Below are 21,456 nucleotides of genomic sequence, written 5' to 3'. Positions count from 1 at the left end.
TTTTCCCATCTTTTTCCTCTGGTGAAGGGATGTACTAAATTGTCAACAATAAGGACGGTGGACGATCAAAGATTAAGACAATGATTAGATTGGAAAAACATGGAAAGAAATACATCAAAAGTATTAAAAAAAGGGGAAAAGAGATTGAAAGGGGTTTGTAGTGAGTGATTTGGTTTCCCTGCAGCATTAAAATCGGCTTTAAAAACCAGCCTGCCTACAAGAAGTTGGACTCCCTAAGAGAGCGCAGAGGGGATGGCAAGTTACTGCACTTGTGGAGCTGATTGATTTCATATGAACTTCAATCACAGAATCATAGAATTGTTTAAGTTGGAAAAGACCTTTGAGTCCAACCATTAACGTAACATTGCCAAGTCCAGCACTAAAGCATGTTCCCAAGTGCCACATCTACACATTTTTTAAATCCCTACATGGATAGTGACTCAACCACTGCCCTGGGCAGCCTGTTCCAGTGCTTGACAACCCTTTCGGTGAAGAAATTTTTCCAATCACGTTCACTAAAAATAACAAAAGGGTCTATTCATAAATTGTGCAAAAACAATGTAGAAGAATTACATTCTGAACTCAAAAGTTCACATCTTCTGTAAAGTTCTAGAAATAGGGGGGTTTTTTGCATGATACCAAAAGAGTCTAAATAGTTACTGCTGTTGTCTTGGGGGTCTAGAATTGTGGGGCCACGTGCACCTGCAAATAATGAAAGACGTATGTGAAAGCAATCCAGGTCTCCTGCAGTATAGACAAACAGGGTTTTTTTGAAAATCAGTTCAAGGTAAATAGCTGCATTTTCAAATCCTTAAGTGTGGAGAATATGATTTTGCTTTAAAAACTGCAATAATTTTCTTGGAAAATACCGTGTTTGTGCAAAACCATTTTTCAGTAGGTTGCAAAAATTAAAACAATCTAAAGAAAACCATCAGGTAACACTGGACAATGTAAAGATCTAACATATAAGTAAGGAAAAAAAAAAATACTTTTCTACAGAATAAGTAAAAGGCAAAAGGAGATGGGAGTATGGAAGAGAGAGTGAAGAGAAAATGTTGTAATTTTCATTGCTTAGGCTGCAGTTTTTTTCTCTATTTGGACTGATTTACCTTTGTGCCAGGTCTCTCCATATTCACCACCGCCCCTGATGTTCGCCACCGCTAGAACACCCCCAAGGTGTTGAACAAAAATAAGTCTTGACACACTGAAAAAGCAAACCAATAAAGGATTATTTTTAATTTCCAATTTTTATATCCCTATCACTTTTACAAAAATACTTTGAGGCAAAGATCTCTCCCAAAATCAATCATGAAATCATGAAGTTCTCCTTGATGGCAAACCTGAGTAGCCAGGATTTTTTCAGTGGTTACTAGTGGGAATGAAACCCTCTGCAGCCTGGGGAGAGGAAAGAACCAGTGCTGGTTCATTCTTCCTCCTTTAGTTCTGCACTTTGGAGGAGATTAGCCAGTGGTTCTGCCTAACAGACCCCCCCGCTTTTTTTTAATCTTCAAAGCCTTCAGTGTGGGGACTAGAGCTGTGCAGAACCACTGGACTCCCACAGTTTTCTGAACCTTTTCTGTTCCGTGGGTCCTGCACTTTTTCAGAGAGGAATGGAAGGCTTAGTCCAAATGAAGAAAGAAAAGAATTAAGACTTAAGATCAGCACTTGATCTTTGTTTATGAGCAGGTATTTTCAGCATTTCTGCTTAATGTACCTTTTTTTTTTTTACTTTCGTAAAATTGTGTTTGCAAAGAAAAACTCTGCTTCTACTATTGTTTTGTGCCACGCTCTGCATTCAAGGCCAACCACCTTTTTATTTATTTTCCACTTGCACTGCTAAATACAGAACAAATAGTAAAAAATAAAATTACAAGTTCTGCCTTTCCTAGTAGCTTTAGAACCTGATTGAAAGCTAATGTAACATATTACTTGGGTGGTTTTTTTTTAATGCCAGACTGCAAAAGTATCAAAGCTATTGCTATCTTTTTAAAAGGGACTGAAATAATTTAAATTATATTTCACAATTAAGAAGAGAAATAGATCTTTTACCTGATGAAGGAGAAGCTTAACATAGCAGAAGTTGCAGATGGCAAACCACACATATGCCAAGGAGACCAGTAAAATATTAAAACTGAATCCCAACAAGTCGGGTTTATTCAGTCTAGTAAGTTTAAATTTCTTATTTACTTGAAATCTTTGCTCATGCAAGAAACCACTGCCTGCAGAAATTAATCCTATTCAACCACAAGAGCGAGGATTAGGCCTTTCTACCTTTAAGTTCCCCTACTGCTTACAAGAAATGTCTTGAAAGATGGCAGTCCTACAGTGTCTCATGTGGATGTAATGTCAAAACAGGTAAATTTTTCATACTTTCCAAAGCAATTATCTATGTACTGGCACTTGTTCTTCAGAGTATACACCAAGGATTAAGAAAACAAAAAGAATAGCAGAAAGATAACTGATAACAGATTTCTATATTTTGATAATCCATCAAAGGAAAAATTTTCCACCTATGCTGGTCATCTGTGGCCATCAGATGGCTCAGGAGGCATGAATTATCTCTGCTTCTATAAAATCAATTCTGAAGTGCATCACTGTGAATTGTGTTTTCTTTAAATTGCTGTGACATGTTGATCAGATGCAAGATTGATATTCTCTAAGCACACTGTGCAAAGGTCAGAGAGCATTATTCTGTCAAACTCCAGGATGCCTAATTTTGACAGGTTGCTACACAGCTAATGTGGAGTAGCCTGACAGTAGGCTGCCGCATGAGACTTCTTAATTTTTGGTATGTTAGAGCCACAAAACCTTCCAGAATATTCTGCACAGAGTCCATCCTCTTCCACCTGCTGAAAGAAACATGCTGAGGGATCAGCATATTTAACCACCAAAGAATCTGTAAGCAATGCAAAACCAGAGAGTACTGAGTGCACCCCATCCCGTCCGTGGACTCTCTAACAGAGGTGGCACCTTGATGATCATTTTTGGAGGGGTCTAAGTGACTTAGCCTCTCATAGGATATTTGGTATTCATTATAGGAAGCTAGTCCCCATTTCCACAAGCAAATAATTTTTTTGTTGCACAGACCCTCAATGGGACAAAGTCCAGAGTTTGGTAACAATCATTATATTGCCCAAATTATAAGTAAAGTTTAGTAAATCTGTGCCCACTACTACCGGGATTTTAGGTACTTCAGAAAACATTACCCTGTATACTCCAACATGTACATCTAGCAATGTCCTGCTAATGACTATTAATTAATACCCACTCTGGTATGGTCAGTAGCAAAGTGAGTCAGGGCCCTAACTTCACCAACACTTCAAGGTAGATCTGCCTAGAGCTTATAGCAAGCTTTCTCAAAGTGACCTTAAGGTTCAAGAGACTAGGTTTTGTAAGTATATAATTAGGAATTAACTTTTTTTAAAAAATGAAAATTCCAAGTGATCAGACAGCACAAAATTCAAGTTTCATACACAATCCTGCTATTGCCTCCTGTGTTCTTCCAGGTGGGTTCTTGCTTCCAGGTTTGATTTCAAGTCACAGCAAACTGGTCAGTCAATCTGGATGCCTATGAAACACCTCATTCTGCAGAGGGAAGTCTTGGTGCCTGCCTACTCTTCCAGAAGTCTCTATAGCCTTTTGCTCATTATCCCTGAGTCTCTGGACTTGGTCGCTTTCTTGGCTTTTGTGGAGCAGGAGGAAGCGGTACCAAACTAACTGAAAAGAGTAATCTTGCACTCTGCACTCATGGCTGCTATGTTGCCTGACCTTTCTCTGGCCTTACAGTCTTTCTCTGCAGTACCTCCTTGCTTAAAGGCTTGGTACAACCTGGCCCTGTAGCAGCAAAATGCAATTTCACAGTCTGCTTCACAATCAGCTCTATTCCAGGATGCATCAGAAATTGCTTTTCCTGTACCCACATGGGCACACACAGGACAGTGAAGGGAAACACGCTGGTTCCTGCAGGGTAATTAGCCGAATCAGAGGCATTAGTGGTACATTTGTCATGGCATTTCCCCAGCAGCTCTGACAAGCCACTGGTGTCAGTTCCATCAGCCTTCACTTGCACTCGCTATGCAGGCTGTATAATTAATGACAGAGCTCTAGTGGGCACCATACTCAAACTACTACTTAATGCAGCTCTTCAGTCCCGAGGAGCATATAAAAGATGCATGCTTGCATTCAAAAATAAACCACTACTGTAACTGACTTAATGACTTTGGCCTATCATTCTCACAGTTCTTTCTGGATCCTCTAACCTGTTGGTTTGTTTCTATTGTTTTCAAAAAGATTTTCATTTTTTTTGTGTTGGGGAAAAATGAAAAGCAACACCAGATTCTGAATTAAGCTGAAGTAAGCTCCCCAAGCCAGAAAGCTGGCTGACGTTAATGGGTGCAAAATACCAATGATAAAACATTGTACTGGCTTGAAGACATATATGACAGAAACAAACCACTGGAAAGGAGAAGATGGAATGCTTTGTGAAAAGTCGTAAGAACCCTAAGTTCAAATAAAAAATCAGCAATATTTACCCAGTAACTTGTTTGTTTGTTTGCTTTACAGGTAAGCAGGCTACTACTCAGTTGCATTTCTATAGCTACGTCTCAGCTCGGGATCAGGTGGACAATGTGGCAAGCTTCTGCCTTGACCATCCTGTGGCTGCTTTCTAGCACTCATGTTTGTGCTCATCTACAAACAACCTGACCAAGTCACGGTGTTGGGCTGTGGCTGGAACAACCCTTGAACCTGGGAACTCCTTGCGGAATATTGCAGTAAACAGTAAACAGTAAACAAGTCAAACATGACTTGAATCTATCAGGTAAAGGGGAACTGAATGTCCTGCCTTTCTGGCATAAATTCTCTTATCAGAATTTCCTTTCCCTGATCTTACTTGCCTATTTTTGCAGCACACTTTCTCACCGAGTTACTCAATTCTCAGGTTATTAACCATAAAGATGCATTTGAAGGCTTTGGCTTTTCTTATTTGCCTTTTAGGAAGAGAAAGGCTGTTGATATCACAGTGAGCGAATGAGGGAGGTGTGGCCAGTCGTGTTTTATTTATATTGTCAGTGGGATAATGTATTTTGATCGGGTGCTGACTGACAGTTCTCTGTGTATTTACTTTTAAGGGACCATAACAGATTTATATTCTTATATTATGAACTGTGTAATAACGGTTTCATAGGGTTCAGGAAGACATAGCTCACTGCTCCCACCTCCCATCTTACTCTCCTGATTGTCACCTGCACCCTCTTGCTGCTGTTGGGCAGACTCCTACTAGAGCCAATTTTCAACTAGCCAAAATGGCAGAAAACCACCCACTCTGTTTTGTTGGGATAGTTTTTTTGCCATTCTTCCAAGGTAAATCAGCTTAGCAAAGATTCCAGCAAGCACCAGAGCCAATGGATGGCAGGTAGAAGGAGTCACTGTGAGATATCTTCTTTTGCCAGCAGACAGTTGGTGTCAGTTCTGTAGTACTTGAAATTTTACCTTAAATCAATAGATACATAATATTTGCTTTAAAAAAGAAAACATGATTAAGTTTTATCACAGTTTTCAGCATCTACAATGAACTCCAATAAATCAGTGCTTGAGCCTAATCTAAAAAAGGAATTTAAAAACTATTCTGGTAATATAATTGTATCTCTCAAAAAACACAGGAAATTAAACATGTAGCTTTACAAGGCAGATAAAAAGCCTTCAAATAATCATGGACACTAGATGGGAGGTCCATTGTTAGACAAGGTATTTACTAGAAAGGACAGGAAACTGTAAGTGCTATTCACAAATACAATTACAGTGACCTGGAAAAGCAAGCACTACGAAGGATTTCTTGAAATGTGCTGAGTCTAAAGCAAGACTGATAGCACCTAAACTTAATAGGATTATTTCATAATAGGTTATTTTTGTGTTGGTAAGCTGCTCTTCTGCTATATGAAAAATTGCTTTCCATTCAGTCCTCTGCCTTTGTTTTCCCCTGCCTCGCCTAAGAGCATTTCTTATGTATTACAGACAACCACTGCCTCTTGATAAGTCTATAAAAATTCCCTTGCTGAAGAAATAAGCTTTTTCTTTAAAGAGATCATTTATTCAATAAAGCTTATGGCTTTTGAGGGCTACAAATCCTGTTTTGCACACAGCAGTTTTGGTTTACAATGCATTGCTTTGCATATGTAGAGCCCATATCAACAGCATCTCAAGACAATCATCTTTCCTCTTTCATGATCATATGGGAACACAGTACAATTTTGCTTCTGATGTAATCTCCTCAAAAGTATAATACAAAAACTCAGCCAAATTTTAATTATTTACATTCATTTAAACAAATGTTTCTTTAGTATTTAGACACAGGTAATCATATAACTTGGGAAAAAAGAAAACTTCCTATGTTATTAAACGGCCCAAATACTTGCTTGATGCATGTCCACATGCTCTTCTGTTGAGCTCAGTGACAAAGTAGGAAGAGGTTAAGGTGTAATCCAAAGGGCAGAGTGCCTGTTGTAAACCTCAGAAGAGCACTTCTCTGCTCTGACGCAGATTTATTCTGTAACTCTGGGAAAAACCCTTGAATTCAGAACTAACAAAGCAGATAAATGATGCCTGGACACTAATGTGCAGTCCTTAAGGCCCCCATCTTGCTTCCCAGGGACCTGAAATGCATTACTCTGTCAGATCCATAGTCCACCCTGTACTCGGTGACAGTTGCTGATACCTGATACTTCAGAAGAAGGTATTAATTACCCTGCTTACCTGTAGCTTGGTGTAATTGATATGTTGAAGCCTCCATAACCATACAGGAAGGCAGGATGAGAACCATCCAATTTAATTCCTTTCTTGTGAATAATAAACATTGGGATCTTAGTGCCATCTTTGCTAGGGTAGAAAACCTAAGACAAGAGAAAAAGAAATCTGAAATGCTGTTACTGTCATAACTCTCCACAAGTGGTGTTAACAAGAATCAGAAGCGATCGCTTTCATGGTGTCCAATGGGTAAAACTTTCCAAGCAATCTGCACCAATTGTCCAGGGCAGGTTCAGTAATGGCCATCACCCATCTTGTTGCTTAATAGCTGTGGAAAATGTATCAAAATAAGACAATACAAGGAGTACGACAACATCATTTTTATGTGTCTTATTTATCAATTCTACATACGACTGGGTTTAAGAAAATGCTGCAAAACCAATACAACTCTCTGCACGGGAAGACTGCTGTTGTGAAAACACAAGAACTGCATGGTCCATCGTATATGAAAGCAGCAAAGACTGACCTGGCAAGGAGAATGAACAGAACTAAAACCAGATTTCTAATCTAAAATTACAACTGCTAAAAACTTCTTTTTAAAAATTCAAAGTTTCAGACACTAGAGAAGAGTGGACAGAGAAGAAAAACTTCTGATAGGGTGGTGACTGAGTGAGATCCCACTACGCATTACATTGTTTTGGATAGCAGAGAGCTATGCAACTACCAATAAATATGTAAAACTCTGAAGATCTGGTCTTGTACTGCTGCACTCAGAGAATTCCTTTATATCAGTTGATGCAGCAGTCTTTGCTTGTAAAAACATAAATTTAATCACAAGCAGAAGGCCAAAGATATTTTAAGTGTCACAGTATTTTGGTTTTAGTATTAATACATTAGCATTAACAACATTTCTTAACAGAGTCACTTCATACACAAGATTCAAGTTAAAAGAGCAAATTTTGAATAGCTGAAGACACTGTTTCTTACTAAGCCTTGTGAAAACAGAAAAGCTGACTACTCAACACTGGTACATGCAGCATGATTTCACCAAAACAAGTCTGTATCCAGTAAAGTGGACTAAGCATTGGCCAGTCTTCCCAGCTTGTCTCATCAACCACTTCACCTCATCGAGCCATGACAGAAACATTTGTAGTGCTTGGTGCATTTTCAGACATTATCTAGCAGCTAGAACCAGGAGCCCTAACACTGCAGAACCCCAAATCCATCCAGCAAGACAACAGAACCACCTGTTGGCTTTCAAGAAATCAGCTCCCAAAACACCAAGTATCCACACAGCACATGCTTTCATGTCTTTCTATGACTGCCACAGCACTGTTTGAACTTAACAGCTAAATTCCATGTACACAAACATAGACTGCAGTTGCTTATCACAGTTGCCATATCTTGTTTTGATGCATGTATCTGCCCGCATACTCTATTTTAGGATCCAGCGTGTCTTATTTTGCCAGTCAAGCAAAACATGTGGGTGTGAATGCAGTTAACTGCTTGTCCTAAAGTTCTGGTTGACTACTTCTCATTGCTTTGGCTTTAGCATCATTATTTGCAGCTTCTAGTCTAATTAGAACAAAGAAGTGGTAAATGAAGAATGACATTCTTATCATTTTGTTGCATGTTTACAACCCCTGTGCTTTTAAAGGAAACAGACCTACTACGCTTTATTATAAAGCATGTGATCATCAGTATCTATTTTTATAACACATGAACCTTATGAGTAATATGAACCTGTGCAACACATTTATTCTGAGCATTGACTGTAATGTGAAACATGTAAATCCACATGGCATGTTGAAAACAAAATAATTGCATTTAATTTTAATCATTGCTAAGGAAATGTGAGAAATTTCTAATGAAACCACATCTAGCTCCAAAGGCTTCACCAAAATCTGTAGACATATTCCAGATAAAATTTGGTATTTCACAGTTCCCAGCAGATGGAAAAATTCAGAACAAAAGCCTGAAGGCATTTTTACAGAGATTCTATCACTGTTTCTAACTATCGCTACAACTTTACTGACAAAGAAGTGCTCATCAGAACTCACTGAAGTAGGATAGAAAGGATTTTCATTTTCAGTATTTAGCTGAACATTATAAAAAAATAAACTACCCAATGGACAGGAGAACAGCCGAGGCTGGCGATGAGGAGTTCCACAGAGATTCCTTTTTAAGATGCCATTCATCAACTCCAGTTGCAGTGCGCTATTCACGCAAAGTGAGCACCTGGCCCTCCTACATTTCCAGCAATTCCGGCTGTTGGCCAGTCCTTTCCTGATGATTAAAGGATGCCACTGATTTTACTGCTTCTTTCTGAACAAGGAGCTTTTTTTTTGAAACAACTCCCTGAAAACTGACTTCAGTAGGGCTTTTATCATCATCAGTTAAGATTAAATAACATACCATTAAATGAAATCTCAACAGAAAGAAGATACGTGTCAAGGTGACATTTGCAATTTAAGAGTTTTCACTCCTATCTTTGCTAAAATAATGATTACCTCTCCCTCCAAGATGAACAAACAGGAGGGGGGTGGAAATCAATTCAGTGAGACGCTGAGATACGTGAAGCTATTTAAGCTTCTCCAAATAGACTATTTTCAACAACTGATTCAATCTCACCTTTAAATTAAGTGTTATCTCTGAAGCAAGTCCAATGGTTTATTCATGTAACCAATAAAGGAACGTGCTTCTATCTCAAAGATTAAGGTAAACTGGAAAGGGCAAGCCTTAAAAAGAACTTCCCAAGATGGTATTTCATGCCTAATTTTAGAAACAGTCAGCTTTTACAGCAGTAAATGCTAATAAAAGGGTACTACTGTTTTCTGCTTTATCACAGATAGGAGTGATCCACTTGCACTGGTCACATTATATTACCCATTGCTCATATATTTTCAAATAAAGACTCATATCACTACAGACATCAGCACGTAAGAGGAGGACATATTAGCAAAGTTATTTTGGAGGGAAAAGAGTGGAGATCAATGCTCAGACGTATTATCATGAATGCTGAAACTCACTATTCAAGGAGGGACATGCTAAAAATACATAATTTCAGCCTCTAGAAATGCACCACAACTCTGTGTGGTTGACAGGGCACTCTTGCTGCTTGCAAACCTTCATGCTATTCTAGGAGCATACCGCAGGAACAGAACAGCAGCCCTGAAATAGCTGTAGCTCACTTCATCTCACACTAATGTCCCTATCTGTCACACAGCAGAGGGGTCTCAGTGCCAGAAAGAATCACTTTCCGTTCAGATGCCGGAACCGGAGGCATGAATTTATAGCCCCTATTCTTCTTCTTATGACCCAGGGAGAAAGCGGCACTGTTTGCACAATTACTCATTACTATAAATTACATGAAGATTAATCTATACAAGCTACATGAAAACAAATCTAAGTCATTCTTCTTTAGTGCATACATATATATTTATAGAGTGGTGTTTTGCTGGTTTTTGTTAACTTCGCATTTGAAAGCAATTTACACTCCATTTTCACCTAAAAATGACAATGGAAATTTACTTTGAAGACAGTTTGCATAGTAAGCTTTACAAGTAATAAATACACTTAATGGCTGTGTGATAGGGCTTGTACTCCTGAAATAACAGTACTTCTACAAAACCAAAAATTCTTCTAAGCCAAATTCAACCTCAAGCTTGTACAGATTTAAAATTAACCTTATAAAGGTAAGATTCAACACAGGGTTTGAAATACTGCTGTAAAACACAAACAAAAAATAATCTTATCCAAACAGGTTTAATGCATATATTTTTAAGCTGTGAGCAATACCTGAATGTCCACAAACCTTTTACAATTTTTATGATTCATTAATAGCAAAGAGAATTAAAATCCAATTAAGAAGTGATTAGTTTGGCTTTTCAGTAAGAATTATTTCCTGCAGATTATACATGAATTTTACATATGAAAAGGAACTTTGACTTCTGGGACTTGAAAACACCCCCTAAGTCACAGTAGACTAATTATCCTTAGAAAGCCACTAGTGATTCTAAAAATGTCTCTCTCAACCTCTCTTTCAAGATTAGGTACTACATACCAGAGATACCAATTCTTTCCATGTCTTTGTGTGCTTGATCAAAACCAGTTAAGAGTTACACTTGTCATTAGATTGACATCCATTGTGCGAAATGCCAAAGAATTTTACAAAGAGCAACTAAAAAGCATATAAATCATGCTGGAATACGCCTTATTAAAAATGCATGTTCCATAATTTAGGTTTAATAACACCATGACAATGCCTTTAAAAAGAGTTTTGTTCCAATGTCCTCTATAGAATTTTACTGAGATAATTCATTTGAAACAAATACAGGATGCAGCAGTCTTGTGAAGCTTCACAATTATTTTCTGCTTCTAGGTAAGAGTGGCTGCCCTCATACACAGCTGCTGTGATTCCACCAGTGGCCACCACAAAGTTACAGACAGCGGTAGAGAAGCGTAATGCCCCGTTCAGTCCCACCATCCATGCCACAAGTGAAGCAGCCGACGGGCTGTGTTCAGCAGGTGATCAAAGGGAATGACTACTTCAGTTTTTATTTCCTAGAATTGCATTTCAATCATTCAGTTTCACATAAAATATTTCCTTCATTAAGTGTGAGATGAAGACTTCTCATCGCACTTACACACATTTGTGTTTTGAGATTTGGGGAAGGAAAGCATAGTGTAAGTAAATCATGTAATGTCGATCATGCTTTCCCAAACGCTGCAAATGCTTTCTTAAAGGCTCACCATTGTAAAAGTCCCCCACAACTATTTGAAAGATGTCTGAAAGAGCAAACTTAATGGAGTAGTCCCTGGAGAAAGTATTCCTACACAGAGGTGGCATCAGAGTGTTCAAACCTGTATTTGGGTACAGAGAAAAGAGCGCCTGAGGCTGAACAATGCTACAAAGCAACACTTCGCACTGGCAAGTTCTAGTAGCTGCTACTCTTTGCTTCAGGAAGGCAAGTCACAAAGACCCTGCCTTCGCTCCAGCAAGTCTGAACACTTCAGCACTAGCAAGCAGGGAGAAATCCTCTCCTCCAGATGCCAGGGCAGAAATCTCACCCATTCAAACAGAATCACATGCTGCCTTCCACACCACCCCCGCCCCGCTCATTCAATCCTCATTGCCTTCGACCATACAAAAAATCTGATACTAGTGTGGGGCTAAAGACTACAGCCCATCACAAGCAAAACATCTTATTTATTGCAGCACTGGCACAGACCCAAGTATAAGACCACCAGTGGTCCCACGGACAGCTCTGGCAGCCAGCCAGTAGCCATCTGTAAGAGTAGCTCTTACTAACTGCCAGTTTTTGTATTCCTATATACAGCATGAACCAGAAGCCAGGAGAAGTAATAGAGAATGATTACGACTACACAGCAAATCCACAGGATCTGAGGTTTCCTTTCTTCAGAGGGGAATCCTCATCAATCTTCTTTAAGCCTCTTAAATTAGCTTCAAAGCAGTTCTGTGTGGGTTGCAAAGCTTGCTTAATACAGAACTGGACAGGGGCCAAAGTAACTCAGCACAGTAAAAATTCATGCAGGTAAAACCCAGAAAGAAGAACAGTCATTTGCAAAAGTACTGTGAAAATAATCAAGAAACCTTTTAGAAGAAATTGTTTTACCACCCACCCACTGGCACAAAAAGCAGCCTCATGCTGATAGAGGCAATGTGCCAGGAGATGGTCTTTTAGAAGAAATGCTTCCTTACTAAGTTCAGCTGCCTAGCTGCAAATGACTGCAGGGAGGTATATCACAGGCCAGTGGGAGGGAGGAGGGAGAGGAAGGTAAGAGAAAAATATAGCTGAAAGTTCAGAAATCCTGCAAGACTGGTATGTGCTTTTAAATCACACTTTTCTAATTAGTTAAAAGGCAGCATTCCCTTTGCATAAAGCATTAGAGGTAAATGGGATGCAAGGAGACCCCCCTCTACTCCACTTTTGCAACCTGGATGACTTCTTGACTCTTCTCTAAATGTTTATCCTCTGCCCCTTCCAGAGCTCCTTGCAGCAGAATAATTAGCATCTGCCACATCGATATAATTTCTTTTATAAATTTGCCTTAAAGAAAACTTAGTGTATAGTGCAGAGACAGCCAGATATCAGACAGGTAACATTTACCTTTTGAGCTAAATACACATTGTAGTCATGTTAAACAGAAAAGTGTCCCAGGAGCCTCTGTAAATTACAGTCTCATTACTTCTGTGCTTACACATTCGAGAAATTATTATTATGTAGTATAGCATGAGATAAGCAAAGTACTGTCTCAATACAAGTAGCACACTTATAAATAAAAACATAAATAACAGGTGCTGGCTAGTGCAATTTCTTTCATTAAATCAAGCTTTACTTCATTGAGAAAACTGCTCTGGCAGGAGTCAACTCACTGTAATAGTGCGTAGGCATAAGAAAATAAACACTACTCATCTTTACCATTCTGGATATCAGCTCAAGCTGTAGTGAGAAATACTACAAGAAGAAAAATATAGAAGTAACTTACCATGGGGTAAGAAAGGGGAGAATTTAGCTTACGCAAGCTACTCTACAACAACTATTCTTATTTATGATTTTACGCTGTGGTAGGTGCACACATCTAATTTAACATGGTGAGAAAAAGATGTATTCACCTCAAACAGTAACTGTCTCATTCAACTTTTCTGTTTCTGACTTCATCTTGCTCAAAACTGGCTTGGTCATCTTAACACAGCCCTGCTGTAGAGCTTTTACAAGCTTCGAAAAGGTGATACAACCACTGCTGGTTTTTCTCCCTTACACAGACATCTACATGGTTCAGGGTGCTCAAATTTCACCTGTAAACCTGTATCCAAAAATACTTGCACAGAACAAATTCAATCTTGACACTGGTGATGCCAAGTGCCCCAAGAGGACCCACATATTCAACCTAACATTGCCAAGATGCTTTACTTATGACCTTCAATATGTGGACAATTTCAGAGCACTCTGCTCTCTCTTCCTTAGAGTATCATAGCATGTTTATAGGTATCAAGTTGGTTACCCCAAACCAGAGGTGCTCTAAATCACTAAACACCTACAAAAATTCTGCATGCGACTGAAATGTTGAAAAAATAGCTGATACTCTTAATTCAGAGGGCTGGAGCACCTCTCCTATGAAGACAAGCTGAGAGAGCTGGGGTTGTTCAGCCTGGTGAAGAGAAGGCTCCAGGGAGACCTTAGAGCAGCCTTTCAGTACCTAAAGGGGGTCTGCAAGAAAGCTTTTTATAAGGGCATTAGATAGGACAAGGGGAAATGGTTTTAAACTGAAAGAGGGTCAATTTAGATTAGATATTAGGAAGAAGTTCTTCCCTGTGAGGGTGGTGAGGCACTGGCACAAGGTGCCCAGAGAAGCTGTGGCTGCCCCATCCCTGGCAGTGTTCAAGGCCAGGCTGGACGGGGCTTGGACAACCTGGTCTAGTGGAAGGTGTCCCTGCCCATGGCAGGGGGGTTGGAACTAGATGAGCTTTAAGGTCCCTTCCAACCCAAACCATCCTATGATTCCCACTTTTTGGTTTGAAAAGAAACAGAGATCACCTACACTGGACAATCCACCTTTCAAAATCAGTCCTAGATCACTTACGCTGTGCATATTTATTCTGAAGAACTTACTGAAATAAACAGGTCACATAAAAGCATTGTGAAGCACTTCCTGTGTGGTTTCTCACTCACATTATAGCTACAAATAATTTATTTTCTGAGATTTAAGCTTGAATTTAAAGTTACCCATTTGTGTCCCTACATGATTAAAAAACTACAGTGGCAGCAGCAGGAAAAAAAAAATCCCTTGAGAATGGTCAAGGATAAAGTAAAGTACTAAAATCCTAGAAAATATTTGAGTTGCTAGCTTAGAAGACAATAATTCTAAGGATTTGGATGCCACTGATTTCAACAGTTGTGTTTGGTGACCACCTCCTTGCTGGGAGACAGTACTTCAGGCTCATCTATTGTTTTCAGATTTGCAGCACTCATTGTACAACAAAGAAAATCACCCAGCGAGTAGCAAGAAGAAAAGAATTATGAGAATGAGTTTTTGTGACACTGTCGTAACAATACTTAGAGAAAAATTTAAACCAAAACTGGTATAAAGCAACCCAGTAAAAATTCCAAGTGACGGCATAATTTCCACACAAACGTCATAAGCAAGACTTTAAGGTACCTCATAACAGGAACACCAAGATGTGTGCTGATGCATCCCTGTAATACTATTCGAAGAGGGAGGAGAAAAATGAGCAAAAGAGGAATGCCTTTTCTTTTTAAAGCCACAAAACTAAGGACAGCTTGCAGCAATCTTAGGCAAAATGTGAACAATTCAACAAACTTCTATCAGTCATAAGGAATTCAACTACTAATAAATCAACAGATCAAATGTCTAATGATCTCAAGTCAACTAGAGTGAGTGCTAACATTTCAAAAACCACCAGTATTAGAAGGAAAAAGTTAAGGATATTCCTATTGGTAAAAGATTGCCTGATTTTAGGCATTCTACCATTATGCTTTGAAGCTTTTCTGCATCTTGTCTATTTTTATCTGCTAGCAGTGATCTCTGTGTACTACTGCTTTAAAAATAATTGACAAATTGGCTGAAAAGCAAGCAGTTCAGGGAACTGTCAGGGAGAATTTATGTATCAATTTTTCCCTGTCTGTGAGAATAGCAAGCCAGAACTAAGGAAATAATCTATTTCTTTATATCATTCATCTACACAGTTGAAAAACTAGTTACTATGAATAATAGTGATATTTTCCAAGAGGCTTCTCTTGTCCCATAAATTTTCCTGAGAGATGTCTCAAGGACAGAGCAGAAATAATTAATCTTAGGAAAGATTATATTCTATCAGTACCTCTGGGCAGTGTTGATAAAATCAAATCAACTGCTAAATGAAGATGCAAACTACATTACCCTTAATAATACTGCACACTGATTAATTTGTACTGGATCATAAGCAGACAAAAGCCCACAGAAAAAAAAGCTCACATAATTAGTGGCTGACCTGTTTATGGGTATAAAGTGAACTGCTGCCTGCCTTCCTTTTCCTTGGGGGAAAAAAAAAAGTTCTTTCAGAATGCCCCAAGATTTTATAATTTTTAATTACTTCTGATCTTATACTGAGAGCAGACAATACAGAAGTCTCCCGAATGATCCCACTCATACGTGGTCCACTTACAGAAGTTCACAACTGCATCTCTGGATACTTACCAAAGCACTTTGTGTTAAAATCGTCCTCTCTCTTCACCAGTGAATGACAATTTAAGAAAAAACAACCCACCAAATCTGTCTAGATAAAAACCTATCGACTATGGGTTATTCCTCCCTGGACCTGGGGACCAATAGCCCCATGCATCAGTACAAGCTGGGGGCTGACCTGCTGGAAAGTAACTCTGTGGAGAGGGACCTGGGGGTCCTGCTGGAGAACAAGTCGTCCATGAGCCAGCAGCAATGTGTCCTGTGGCCAAGGCAGCCAATGGTATTCTGGCTGCATTAGGAAGAGCACTGTCAGCAAGTCAAGGGAGGTAATCTCTACTAGCCCTGGTGACATCTCACCTGGAGTACTATGTCCATTTCTGGGCTCCCCAGTATGAGAGACATGGAGCTCCTAGAGCAAGTCCAGCAAAGGGCCATTAGAATGATTAAGGGTCTGGAGCATCTCCCATATGAGGAAAGGCTGAAAGAGCTGAGCCTTTTCAGCCTAGAGAGGTTGATACGCATACTTTTCTAAGGTAATCATGTTCACAGTGAAAGCAAAAGTTGTAGCTTCAGTTTACAAGACATGCTATCATTTGCTTCCCTTTTTTCCTTTAAACTGCAGTCTGCTCCAAGCAGTAGCCACAGAGCCTCATTTACTTTGCAGAGGCTCCTGGTCCTGTCCTAAAAACAATTTAGTTACACTAAGTCTGAAACAAGTCTACGTAAAATCTCACCAACATTTGAAATTGCTGTTTTCCACTCTCAACTCCATTAATCTGCTTTCCACCATGATGATGAATGTTAATTAACATCAGCCTAAAAAGTCCTAATCCACCAAGCAGTTTTGGCCCTGGTGAAGACAGTATAATTTTATTGTGCTGTAGGATATACAAGTGTCAGAAGTTTATCTGCATTTTTCATTAGTTTTAAATACAGGAGACAAATTTGAATTGGTAATATGTAGTAAATGAGTAGTTATCATTATTAATCTTCCAAAACCGACTTATTTCTCTGTTCTGCTTTCAAGCTGTGGTTGCTAAGGGCCCTGTGATGGCCTGCATTTCTGTGGCATCCAGCACACTGGTGAATGTGGTCCATGACTAAGACTCCAAAGAGCTACAATAACGCAAGTGCATATAGAAGCAACTACCTTCTATTTTGCTATCTGTAGGCTCCTGTACTATCTTAAACCTCTTTGGATCAGTTGCATGTCAAGCCTAATAGATGACTGCATAAACTAGTTACCAAGTTGTGTGCACTGGAGACCTGCAACTCTGAAACAAAAACCTCCCAGCTCTGCAGAGCCATTTCTATTCTGAAAACACCCCAGTCCCCTGATAGCCTACAAAGACACCATTCAGAATGAGAGATGCATCTCACGTAAAGTATTTAAACGGAATATGGAGCTGCAGGGAAGCTTAATTGCTAACAGGAAACACTGAGATGCTGCAGAAAAGAGGGGACGAGTGCTTTTTGGAATGCATAACAAACAGAAGGCAAAACTACCTTAAAAAGTAAAATGCAATCCAGCAAGGTCAGAAATGTAACATACTATACTCTGACAGGTGAAATCACATACAGTCAGAGAACAACTGACTAAAAAATAATTCAGAGAAGTATTTCGGGAGATACAGTACATGCCAAACTGAACTTAAATGAACAATGAATTGTTAAGGAAAAGGCAAACCCTAGAGTGGGACATCTAAGCCAAAGTCTCAACCACAAGACATATGAAATAACTCTTTCTGCTGTATGCAACATTTGCAAAGCCTCAGCTAGAGCGCTGTGTTCAGTTTAAACCGTGGCACACGATACACTGAGCATCTAAAGAGACTCCAGTGTGAGAAAGACGAGTGATAGGAGGCCCAGAAAATACAATCCTCTAAAAAAAAAACCCAAGCAGAGTGCACGGGTTTTCTTGTATACTTTTAGGAAAAAAAATGCAAGGACAGAATGGTGACAGTCTCTAAATATGCACAAGTTTGCTGTAACTAGAAGAGTCTTCCATGTCTGTGAGAGACACTAAGCAACTCAATTCAACTGCGGCAAGGGTATTTAGGTGAGACCTTGTGCTTGTGAGACCTTGCTCCCTGCAAAAGCTTTCTAACAGTAAATACAGTGAGACACTAGAACAGATTGCCTAGGGAGCCTGAAGGCTTTTAAGCACAAGGCAGACAAAAGCCAATCAGGAATACTATAGGCAGAAGCGACCTGCCACCGTGCTCAGGACAGATCAGCATGCTCTAGCTGTGGTAGCCACAATGGTCAGCTTTGCGACATGGGTACGTGCCCATGTCACCACCACCTCCAACTACATTCAGGAACTGTAGTTTCTTCTCTTTCCCTGTTTTTCTGTCCTTTGGTTATTTCAGCAGTTCTACAGGTTTTTCAATTCACAGCTGCCACCACCTGCTGGGTAGTAACAGCTGGTTTCTCTCTTGGAGGAAAAGCCGATATCCTACCTCTTGGACTATAACACATTCCCTGCTTTGGAAACCTAATGACTCTTCAACAGACTTACACGACTCTGCTAGCACAGTACTGAAAAAGGCAACCAGAAAAGTCTGGTTGTCTTGGTGGCCTGGTAAAGGAATTCAATGCTTTTTGCTGCTAGATCAATGGCTTGAATGCTGGCCCACACCAGTGATGACTGACAACTGCAGTCATCTAATAATCTTTTGCCAGCTGTGTGAATAAAACCAATGATTGTAGCCCCAGAGCATCTGTCCTCAATGGAGCATTATCATCACAATTTAACACCCTCCCTGCTAGGCTCTATGAGGCAAAGTAATGGGTGGGCAGATGGACAGAAAAATTCCCACACTTGCAGAGGAGCACTCTCATTCTGAACAATGCTGTCATGCTGTCATTTTGACATTTAGCCTCAAAAAAGGGGCAGAGAAAATAAAGTGGCAGGTACCACTTCTTTCTTTCAGTAGAGGACTATACATGCAGTCTTTAGTGTGCTGAGATTTTTCATTTTTATGTCTGCTTGGTGTAAGCACAATTAAACAACCACAAAGAAGCTTCGGAACAGTTTTTTGTGGAAGCATTCTGTGTGCTCGATCCTCCACCACTGATGGAATTAGTCATTCAATCTGCTCTATACAGGACGCACAAATACCACACTGATCAAAAGACAGTGTTTTGTCAGCATTTAATAGTATTAGAGAGATCGAGACTGAGGGCTTTTTATTGATACTGAAGTTTTACAAACTGTTACTTGTCTAAGACTTTCATAACTGGCTTAAGTTTTCAAACCACATCTGAAGATTGAACTCAGAGGATCAGCAAAAAGAAGAGTAGCAAACCACTGCCATTAGAACAGCAAACCATCAAAACATATGCCCAGTGTAACACCTCATCAATGTGCAACCACAGACAAATTTCATTCTGAATCTTTCTGCTCCTGTAGAATGGAGCTAAAAATATTCACTACCTTTGAGAAATAACACCAATATCTTTATACAAAAGGGAGAAGAAAAGTTCAAAGAAGATTCCCACTAAGAATCATTAAATAGAATTCTTACTTATCTTGTAAGGGAGTTAATTAAAATAGTAATGTGTTCATGGTTAATTACTGGAGGTGAGATCAATCACAGGAGTGAATATGAAAGCTGGAGAAAAAAAGAGAAGGGAAGAAGTCTTCAGTGATTTGTTTAGAAAGAGGACAAGAAACAAGCATTTTCACTGCAACAACAGTCTCATTTTAATCTCTGTATCAGTAAAGAATCTACCTACGGAGATTCCTGAAAGCTTAAACACACATGTTCATTTAAGGTGCCTTGAGTGAATGACCTTTAAGATCTTTTTCCTGATAGCAAATATATTTCACCATTTATTGTAAGAATGAAAATTTTTTTTTAATTCACAATTAAAACTTGAATCATTTAAGACACGGGAAGGTGTAAAACAATCCTTTAAGCTCCATCAGAATTGCTTAAGCTCTTGTTTAAAACTCCTGTGTGTAAAAAGGGACTCTCTACACTGTGTTCAATGGTTACAGCTCTGTTTTATTCCATGTTATTTCACCTTGTGTTTTAAGGAATTCTGAGATAGCAGTGGAGCACAGAATGCATCTTGGGATCAAGCATGCCAACTAACATCTCCATTCACTAGAAAAGTGGAAAACAAACCACTGTAAGTTCAAAAAAAAGTTCTACTGAGTAAGGCATAAGAATAATATTTCATAACGAGTTTTAGTTAAACTACTAGGCAATTACTTCTCTCATAGGCTTAAAACATGTCTTGAACATCAAGGTCCTACAACCAACATTTTAAGCAGCTCTTCAATTCCCTGCACACCACAGAAAACTAAGCAATCTAGTATTAAAGGCTTGGAACTAGTGAGTCACAAAGCCTGTACGACAATCCAAATGAACTCAGAGACTGGTATTTTAATATTATCCCCCATACTGTGTGGTCTGGTATTGTGCTAATTCTTCCAAAGAGCAGTTCTGTACTCTCCCATCCCAAACCACATTTCCATTGTTCTGCATTCTGCTGAACAAAAGCTCCCAACATGCTAAACTATGCAGCAATCCCCCATGGTATGGAAGAAGAGGAGAAAACGATCCCAGACATTTAGACTTTAAAACAGGATTTGAACTGGATTGGTGAAGAAAGCAATGCAAAGTTCTATCACTTCATCCTCTTACTTTGAATAGAGAGATCTGGTTCCTACTCCAGACACTTAAGGAGTATCATCGTCTGTGAGAATTACTGGTAAGAATTATCTGAAGTGTACTGGATGGAGATCCTTAAATATAATCGGTGTAGAGACAACTGCTACTCATCTGCTCAGGCATAAGGATTTCAAAGTTCAAGAGCATGTAAGGTCGTTATGGGAAATTCTTCACTTGATACTCTTCTAGACATGTATGAAGTCTAGTATGGAAGTCCTTCATACTGCCAATTTTCCCCCTTAAAATGGAGTGTACTCTGGCTGCAAATATATAACATATTTAATATATAATCTCTTGGCTTTCAAGAAATTCAGGGCCTTAAAACTAGGGGACCACATTTTCAGTCAGTGCTTTTTCAATGACCTGCAATTAGAAGAGGTAACAGCGGATTAAAGTGGTGTTCACAACAACTGCATGCCATGGGTGTAAGATGATAAATTCACACAGGCAAACAGCCAGTACTGCCACAGCTGTCACTGTGATTTTGTTGATGTCCTCCAAAGCAAGACTGTTGCCTTCGTGCCAAAACCACAGCCACTGCCAAAACACTGGCAGAGATCAGAGCTGAAGACTTCAGTCTTCTTCCTGGGAGCTCCGATGGAAGCAGCTCAAAGCTCACTGTCCCCCTGCAAGAGGGCAGGTATCTGCCACACTGTGGCAATGACTAAAATCGGTGCATTTGTTCACATTCCTTCCTCCCCCCAGTATTTCTTCATTTTCTTCCTTACTGCAATGTGGAACCACAAGGAAATAAAAGGAATAAAATAGAAACAAACAACAATACTTATTTACCCCAAGTATTAATTCTACCGTCCCACCCTAT

At 39.4% G+C, this 21,456-nt stretch overlaps 1 protein-coding gene across 1 annotated transcript in view; it reads right to left on the bottom strand.

Annotated features, from left to right (window-relative positions):
- The window catches only part of PREP (prolyl endopeptidase), a 92,422-nt gene that overhangs the window by 12,050 nt on the left and 58,916 nt on the right, over window positions 1-21,456 (bottom strand). The window contains exons 11-12 of the mRNA XM_030489229.1: window positions 6,751-6,887; window positions 1,110-1,204 (exon numbers count right to left, since the gene is read on the bottom strand). Of these exons, the coding sequence (XP_030345089.1) occupies window positions 1,110-1,204; window positions 6,751-6,887 (232 nt within the window). The remainder of the gene's footprint in view (window positions 1-1,109; window positions 1,205-6,750; window positions 6,888-21,456) is intronic.

This window comes from Strigops habroptila, chromosome 6 (assembly GCF_004027225.2).
Source record: "Strigops habroptila isolate Jane chromosome 6, bStrHab1.2.pri, whole genome shotgun sequence".
NCBI lineage: Eukaryota > Metazoa > Chordata > Aves > Psittaciformes > Psittacidae > Strigops > Strigops habroptila.
The sequence above is the reverse complement of the archived record's forward strand: the minus strand, read 5'-3'. Positions and strand labels throughout refer to the sequence as shown.